Source organism: Syngnathus acus, chromosome 5 (assembly GCF_901709675.1).
Source record: "Syngnathus acus chromosome 5, fSynAcu1.2, whole genome shotgun sequence".
Lineage (NCBI taxonomy): Eukaryota > Metazoa > Chordata > Actinopteri > Syngnathiformes > Syngnathidae > Syngnathus > Syngnathus acus.
The window spans coordinates 2,271,143-2,279,733 of record NC_051091.1 but is presented as its reverse complement, the minus strand read 5'-3'; the positions used below and the strand labels follow the sequence as shown (position 1 = coordinate 2,279,733).

At 43.7% G+C, this 8,591-nt stretch overlaps 1 protein-coding gene across 6 annotated transcripts; it reads left to right on the top strand.

The window, feature by feature from the left end:
* Positions 1-1,422: 1,422 nt before the first annotated feature.
* On the top strand, positions 1,423-7,473 carry cpne1 (copine I). Of its 6 annotated transcripts, none has more exons than XR_005098042.1 (17): positions 1,424-1,563; positions 2,157-2,285; positions 2,596-2,775; positions 2,889-2,963; positions 3,023-3,094; positions 3,388-3,471; positions 3,579-3,668; positions 3,751-3,849; positions 3,914-4,000; positions 4,338-4,397; positions 4,486-4,619; positions 4,795-4,849; positions 5,012-5,066; positions 5,542-5,675; positions 5,740-5,976; positions 6,050-6,395; positions 6,450-7,473. XR_005098042.1 is itself a non-coding variant. In XM_037252425.1 (16 exons), the coding sequence occupies exons 1-16, from the start codon at positions 1,546-1,548 to the stop codon at positions 6,161-6,163; spliced, it is 1,623 nt and encodes a 540-aa protein (XP_037108320.1). In that variant the 5' UTR covers positions 1,423-1,545; the 3' UTR covers positions 6,164-7,473. The 6 variants fall into 6 exon arrangements, 4 of the variants coding, with proteins under 4 accessions (XP_037108320.1, XP_037108321.1, XP_037108323.1 ...); XR_005098043.1 differs by having other exon boundaries at positions 6,438-7,473; XM_037252425.1 differs by having other exon boundaries at positions 1,423-1,563; positions 6,050-7,473.
* Positions 7,474-8,591: the final 1,118 nt, after the last annotated feature.

Sequence of the window (8,591 nt, the reverse complement as noted above, 5' to 3'; positions counted from 1 at the left end):
AATATTATTGTTGTGCAGGACTCCAAACTTCTAGTCAAGTTTGCTTCTAGAATTTCAGACAGTACATGTAAATTTTTCATCTATTCGTACCAGTGCGACCAGTAAGTAAATCGGCAGATTTTATTTATTTGACTGTCGAATGTGTTTTGTTGCTGCCAGATTTTGGCTCCACTCTTTATCCTGTTTATTAGCAATAGGGTGAACTGAATGTTTCCTTAGTCGCAAACAAAAAAAAAAGTCTGGAGCCTTGTGAGATTATAACTTCAGTGTGCAACAAATTTAACAATTGTAATATTACTCCTTTTAAATTGTTGCTTAACTCTCGTAATATTACATTTGAATTTATGTAATATTTGAACATTCTCGAAATTGTATTACTGTTTTTGACCCTCTGGTGTGACCCCGTTCTTCCTGCATTGAAAGACGCACTTCAAGTGGTTTGTCAACAGGCTTGATTGAAGAGTCAGGACTACGTTTTGAAAAAATCAGAAAAGTAGCTACCAGGCTGAGTGTCTGTAGGATGGCTTCACTAAATGTGGGGTCTTGCTGCTGCTGTCACTTTTGATGCACAACGTTCATATTTGTCTTGATGTCTGACTAGATGTGTTTACATTAAAAATCTTAATGTGGCATGCATAAAACAAAGACCTCAAGGTCTCATTTAGAACGGCTTCAGATGTATCGATGCTGTGGAGATTGCAATTTTAAATCAAGCGTTCCTGTGTAGTGTGTTGACCCTTTCAATATACAATGTGTTTAAAAAAATTTTTTTTAAAAAAGACCAGTAAGAAACAGTTGTTGTCGGGGCACAGAAGGAAGTGGATGCTTCTTGATAGAGGTGCAGTGAGCATTTCTTTCATTCGCTGAAAAAAAAAGAATTACTATATACTTCTTAGATTTTTTGTGATATTAAAAACAAATGGGGGGGAAAAAAGCATACGGCGATTTGCGGAAGTTGGCTGTGCGCTCCATCCGCCTTAACTATATGCCCTTCAGTTTAATGGCTCGGAATATGTTTGGCACATTTGTGAGTGGAGCGGCACGTATAATTGTATGTTCCTGACTTTTTATCTGTTGTCATTTTAGCACTGAGTGAAAATACAGCGTCGCTGTTTACACATGATTCTGAGCAGGAAACGCTTCACAAGGTGTACAAAGGGAAGCGGGAAGTTAAATTACAATATGATGCTTACCACGTGGGACGGAGAATATCATTTGAATATTTAACGTACTACCACTCCCCCGGTTTAATAGTTTAATTGGATAAGCATCATTGTCTGACTCCCAAGTATATGTCGGTGATGGTTGGTTGAGCTGTGCTATGTGTTTTATTTTGAATGGCTGAGTCCGGAAGTCGTCCTTTATGATGACGATGATCCTTTCTGTCCAATCAAGAGGACGCTTCGTTTAAGTTGTTGTCCAATCAAAACAAGAATTTGCTGGCTGGTTGAAGCTTCCTATGTGAATCTTGTCGATCTGCCTGGCAGCTCATTCGTCATTTTGGACCAAAATTGTGGATTTTGCGAATTAAATACGTCCAAACTGATGTTTAAGTTAAGTCAGGTAATTGTGTGTTTTGTTCTGCATACAGACAATTTGATGGACAGCGCACCAGGTTCTCGATATGTGCTCTACGCCCTTGTTAATCGTGGACTCGATCTGAAGAAATGATGCTCTTACTTTTCTCCGGTTTATGACTTAATTATTGTCGCATGTTAAAGTTAAATGTGTGTGAAAGTTCCCCTCTACGCCGCTTTTGTAACGGATTGAATTTATTTATTTTACTTTTAAAAAGGTAGAAAATGCCACTTCCGTAATGGGGCGTGACCGTGTTCTGCATGTGTAATAGCAGAATTTCGTAATTCTCGCCAATGTATTTACGTTGTATTTTCCTCCTTTTCCTGGTATGGTTTTCATAGAAAGTTTTGATGTGCTCTAATGGTACAGTTTTGATATGGTGATCCACTACTTTTTTTATTGCAATGCCCAACACTCGGACTCGGCACTTCCACAACTAATCTTCACAGTGCTTAAAAAATGATTAATTGATAACAGCATACCATCTGGTTTGGTCTCAACTGAATGACATTTTGTGTTGTATCAAAAAATCTAGAGCTATAAAACCTAAAAGTTTCTTAAATTGTGTTTTGACACAGATGGCAGACTGTGTGTCTAAGGTGGAGCTGACTGTCTCCTGTTCGAACCTCTTGGACAAAGATGTGGGCTCAAAGTCGGATCCTCTATGTGTGCTGCTGCAGCGCTCCGGAAAAGACAGCTGGACTGAGGTAATACAAATCAAAGGAGTCGTTGGCCTTCAGGCATACACTACCAGTCAAAAATTTGGAAACACCTTCACATTCAACCAAGGGGTCAGGAAATTTGAGCTAAGCTCTTGATAATGCACAGCTGTGAACTGAAAGTCATTCCAGATCTTCAGATGTCATCTAATTCATATTATCAAAAATAAAAGCTGTTATCTGGCCAAAAACTACTTTCAAGAATATGAAATCTTAATTTATGAACTAAAGTGATATTTGTGCACAGGCTAGTCGTCTGCATCTTTGTCATCTTTCGACATTTCTTCTTTCCCATTAGCTGGGGCGCACCGAGCGCATTGAGAACAGCTCCAGTCCATCCTTCAGTCAGCGCTTACGTCTGGACTACCACTTTGAGACAGTGCAGAACCTCAAACTGGGCGTCTACGACATTGACAACGCGTCCCGGGACCTCGGCGACGATGACTACCTGGGAGGTGTGGAGCTCACCCTGGGACAGGTAAACACAGATCAGTTGAGATGTTGGAACCCTGACGCCGGTCCCTCCACATTTCCGCCATGTTGAAAGGGAGGAAGATCTGTGAGTCTGCGTGTGTCTTATGTTTGCTCCAGATCGTTTCTAGTAAAACTCTGACCAGACCACTGCAGCTGAAGAAAGGGAAGCCTGCTGGCAAAGGAAGCATTACGGTATGTAGGCCGTCTATACTGTAATATATTATCATTTAATCTAACATTTTAACGCTTAGATCACCGCAGAGGAGATAAAGGACAACCGATCTATTCAGTTGGAGATGGAGGCTAAAAATCTGGACAAGAAGGTAAACTGCCTAATTAGTTTTTATAATTGCATTTTTATCGCAAAACAATTGGACTGTCTCACCAAGGCAACCAAAGTAAAACTAAAAAGCACGCAGTATTCTCTTGTGGACAGCAGAATCCTTTGTCACGTTGACCACCGAAAGTCTTGCGAATCCAGGGCCGAAGGGTCCAAAGCAGGGCCGGCCCGTCACGCGGTCACAACTGCCTTTGACTGTCGGCGCGCTCGAGCAAGAAAGAGCCTTGTCCAACATAAAAGAATGATGAGTCGATACTTGTCTTCACGTGTGCTCAGGACACCTTTGGCAAGTCCGACCCTTTCCTGGAGTTTTTCAAAAAAGGAGATGATGGAAAATGGCAGCTGGTCCACAGAACAGAGGTGCACGCATGTTCAGAAGGAGGAGGAAGATGTTTTTGCCAAACGATTGTTGACAAATGACTGCATTTGTGTGTTTTTGTCTGTTCTGTCGTCATGTGCGTGTGTAGGTGGTGAAGAACAACCTGAGTCCCAGCTGGAAGAAGTTCACCGTCCCTCTGCAGACATTCTGCAGCAGCGATCTGGAAAGGCCTCTCAAGGTGAAAGCCAATTGGAACGCGGCTGCTCAGCCAACTTCCCGCCCCGCCCCGCCGCCCTTGATGCGCCCTTTGTCGCCCTCAGGTGGATTGCTCTGATCACGACAGCAACGGCTCGCACGACCTCATTGGCTCTTTTACCACCAAAGTGTCGGAGCTGCAGAAGGCCGCCTCCGGTTCACCGGTCGGTTGGCAGATTTGGACGGCGGACCTCAAGATTACTCCTAGTGATTTGGATTTTGTTCCAGGTGGCCTTTGATTGCATCCATCCAGACAAGCAGAAAAAAAAGAAGAGCTACAAAAACTCGGGTGTGGTCTCGGTGAAGAGCTGCAAGGTACCACTGACTGATTCAGTCGCACTGTTCATCTCCGCTAGCATCTGGTTCTCTCCACGCTTCAATTTAATTCCGATCATCAATCACATTACGCTGTTTGCTAATTGAACTCATTTCCAATGTGAGTTATTCTACAATCCTAAGCAGTCACTTTGATATCATTTGCCTCACTTTTGATCAAATTCAGTTCTGTTGCTGCGTCACGCCACAATTCCCTCCAACTGCAGCGCATGGGGAGTCTCGCGATTCACTTGCTTTTCGATTTCATACCACAAGTACTCCAAGTGCGCTTTGCTGAGGTACATTTTGACTGGACTTCCTGTTTGTGATGTCACAGTTAGCCACGCAGCACAGCTTCCTGGACTACGTGATGGGCGGCTGCCAGATCAACTTCACTGTGAGGGCGCTGGTTCCAACTCACTCACGCACGCACGCAGCGTGTTGTGATGTATCTACTCACTCGGGTTTTGTGCGTGCGTGCCTAGGTGGGCATCGACTTCACAGGCTCCAATGGGGACCCTCGCTCCCCCAATTCTCTCCACTACCTGAGTCCGGAAGGGCTGAACCAGTACCTGTCTGCCCTGTGGTCGGTGGGGCAGGTCATCCAAGACTACGACACGTCAGTACCACCTTTGACACTTACTCGAGTGCAGATGGGACGTGCGCATGAAACCAAACACGTTTTACACTTGAATACATCTGGCAGACTGGTTTCGGAAGGATTCCGCGACATGGACACATTGCTCGTAGTGGCTACCTTTTGGCTAATGGATTTTTTGGTCTCTCTTTTTCAGTGATAAACTCTTCCCTGCGTTTGGTTTTGGAGCCAAACTTCCTCCTGACTACCAGGTGCTCACTAACTTCAAAGTTCAAGTCCTTTTTGTAAAAGGAAGAAATAATGGGTGCAACAATTATTTGACATATGACTTAAAGAAATGCCGCATGCGAGACTGAACAAAATTGAATGTCAATGATGCAAGTACATTTGTGTTGACTTTCTTGCTCCCGCAGGCCGCCCATCATCAGTTTGCCCTCAACTTTAACCCGAGCAACCCTAACTGCCAAGGTACCAACAACATTTTGCTTCATTTTGCGCAAATGCCAACAAATAGCGGAGTCGTAAATAAGACCAACGCTCAGTGGATAGATAAAAAAATAAACACCTAACCTTTTCTTAAAAATATGACCTCAACAAAAATATTTTTCTCCCAAAATGAAAAGTTTCATCAAACTATTTATTTCCACAAACGTGAAAATTAAAAGCCACATTTCTTTTCTCAACATGTGATTTGTCATTTCTAGAAATAGAGCATTTATTTTGCAATAGTAGACTTTTTTTTCTGCTTTTAAACTGACCATACTCTCAAAGAATACGACACTATTCTCATGTACCTATATATTTTTTGCTTTAAATAACATTTTCGATTCTTACTATTTGCCCCATTATGTGACGCTTGCTGATGTCGTTTCAGAATCACGACCATACGACTACTATTTTCTTTCTGATGTGATTGTGAAATGTGTGTGTTTCACTGGGGCAGGCATTCAGGGCATCGTGGAGGCCTACAGGATGGTTCTCCCTCAACTCCGACTCTCCGGGCCGACTAACTTCTCTCCGATCATCAATCACGTGGCTTCTATCGCCTCCGGCGCCGCCCAGAGCAACAGTGCATCTGTAAGGACAAAAAGGCCCGCGGCGCCGCCAAGCCCTGTGGACTGATGGCGTCTCTTGTCCGCAGCAATACTTTGTCCTCCTCATCCTCACCGACGGCGAGATCACCGACCTGGACCAGACCCGGGATTCCATCGTGCGCGCCTCGCGCCTACCGCTGTCCATCATCATCGTGGGCGTGGGACCGGCCGACTTTAAAGCCATGGAGCTGCTGGACGGAGACGACGGCGTGCTAAGGTCCACGGTGGGAGAGGCCGTCGCCAGAGACATCGTCCAGTTTGTCCCCTTCCTCAAGTTCAAAGACGTGAGTGCAACCATGCCTTAACTGGTGAAGCGTACTTTTTTGAAGTGAAATTTTGTGATCCACTTTGTCTCGGCAGGCCCCCCTGGCGACTTTAGCCCAGTCGGTGCTGGCCGAAGTGCCCACCCAAGTGGTGTCCTACTTCAAAATGAGAGGCCTGCAGCCACTCAAGCCCCCCGTCAAAGCGTGAATGCCCAACGTGCCACATACCGCCGCCTTCAAGCACTCCCGCCACAACGGACCAATCGACTGCGCTTAAGTGATGGCCAATATACAAGGCCAGGAACAAGTTTGCTTTTTTACATTATTCTTTTGTTATGTTTTAAAAGAAATACGCTGAGACCATATATAATCCTGAAATTCACAAATAACGGATGCGCCCATGAAAGAAAGTGACTAAGCGGAGGATCGAGTCAAAAAAGGTTTCCCAAAAATACACACAAAAAAAAAACATGCATATGCAGGGAGTCCGACAGTTTTCATCAAAATTCTCAGAAATGTCTTTTCAATCTCATAGCCTGATTAATTTTGAAAAGAAAATCTGTCCAAAAAAGAAATTTGGGACCAAATGAGACCACATAAAAAAACTAAACACAATCTATTTGTTACCCTCAGCCTCTGGAATATTGCCACTTTATTTTAATTTTGCAATTCATTTTCATTCTATTCAGTGTGGTCCTCATACACCTTCCTACAAATAGCTACTCTTGGACCACGGCCCGTTTCATACTTTTATACGCACTAGGGCTTGAGCAACTTGACACATTATTTTTTTGCTTCAAATGCACAAGTAGTATTTGTAGTCATTTTTTTCCCCCCTCCTAACTATGCAGCTGACGTCAACACCACGCACACCTATGGCGTCATCCTTTGTTTTCATAGCAACACGGGAAGTCTAGATGGCCATTAGGAGAAGTGCAACTCCAGATATTTACAACGTAGCATCGCTGTGCCTTGTCTTCACTTGTATTAACCAGGAATCAATTATTTTGTACTTTGATTCATATTCTCACTCGATGCTGGCATTTTTGTTAGCTAAAGCTTAATAGCGTTACAATTTGCGTTGCCTTATTTCTAATGCCTTAAAATAGTAAGAATAGGGTTTGTAGCTTTTAATAGTAACCACGCTGCTGTTGGCACCCATGTGACCGTGGAGCCAAAATGACATTTCAGAAAGCGTTGTTTTGTGACAATTAGTGTTTTTGCCACAAACACAAAAATGATGTAAAATGAGCAAGTGGAAGATCGAATGTAAGCCAAGTGCCTTTGTCAAAATGCTCCACAAACACGTCAACGCAACAGTGCCAAAAAAAAACGAATTTGCTGCTGCTTAATGCCAAACATGTTTTATCCCAACTTTAGAGTTAATCTCACTGTGTAGCTCCACACGTAAATTCACAATGACACAGCTGGCTTTAGACAAGTTCCAAGGTGCTGTCCTGCATTAAGACTGCTTCAACAATGAACCCAATAAAGCAATAATGCTGGAGGAAAAAATGACAAGAATGTTTGGACTCTTTCTTTTCTCACCCCAAAAGCGGCCCTCAATAATTTAAGCGGAAGCCAAAAAAAAAGATGACGTACACGTTTCCATGGTGACCGTCTCCAAGAGGCGGCTGCTGTCAGACGGGGGTTCATCCCCGTGTCAGCTGACACGAATTTGCTTTTAGTGTGTGATGTAAACAAACTCTCGAAGCACCCACTCGTACGCTAGTATGTACAATCAATGCTTCAAACAAGGCTTAGGCGTTCAAAGTACGATTTCAATGCTGGAATATGGTTGTGGTTAAGCTTTTCGATCATAGATTTAAGACAGGGTTAGACTCAGTTTGAGTTTCAAATTGGACTTTTATGGTTTCATGAGGATTTTAAGCAAACTACCGACTGGACAGGCCATCTCCTCGGTACCGTCCCTCTTATGACGTTCATGAATGTGTGTTGCAACTCCCCTTGTCCGCCACCAGGGGCAGTAAAGACTCCGGTCAAGCGCTTCTTCACAGTGTTTGCAATCCTGGAAATGGTTTTGTTTCTGTGGTAATTCAGACGTTGAGTCACGAGTGAAATTGAAAGCTTTCATCAAAACCTTCAATTTGAGGCGCAACTCGATGGGGTTTGTTTGTTGCACTTAGGAGTTTTGACTTGGCGACCTTTGAACTTTGACCTTCAACAATCTCCTAAACTGTCCATACTACGATATGTAAGTGATGGATATCAAGTATTTCCAGCCAGTAGCAGGGCCGGGTGTTCAATGTACCTCCGTGGTCGGCATGGCGATGTCAGGGAGGCGTCTTCAATCACGCCGCCGCCGTCGTCGTGATCGATACCTTCTGAAGAGTCATAACTCACAACTGGCTGCGGGGGCCTTCCAGCTACTGAAAATCAATCCAGTTGCTCACAACAAGCCGGCTGCCGAGCGGCGTCACCGGACGATAGCTATCGATAACGGCTTTTGATGTTATCATACTGTTAAATTACTCTGTAATTTGAGCTGACCCACACATTCATTTAAATGTGATAAAACACAATCTCTGTAAAACCCTTGTTTTGAAGTATGCCTTTGCATCTCCTCTACCTGAAGAATTGAGAGACAATTTGCGTAATGTCTCACAATTCTCAGA

Coding starts and splice junctions, on each gene's coding strand:
- cpne1 (XM_037252425.1), top strand. Junction 2,286..2,595: donor GAAAAGACAGCTGGACTGAG/GTAATACAAATC, acceptor CTTTCCCATTAG/CTGGGGCGCACCGAGCGCAT. Junction 2,776..2,888: donor TGGAGCTCACCCTGGGACAG/GTAAACACAGAT, acceptor TGTTTGCTCCAG/ATCGTTTCTAGTAAAACTCT.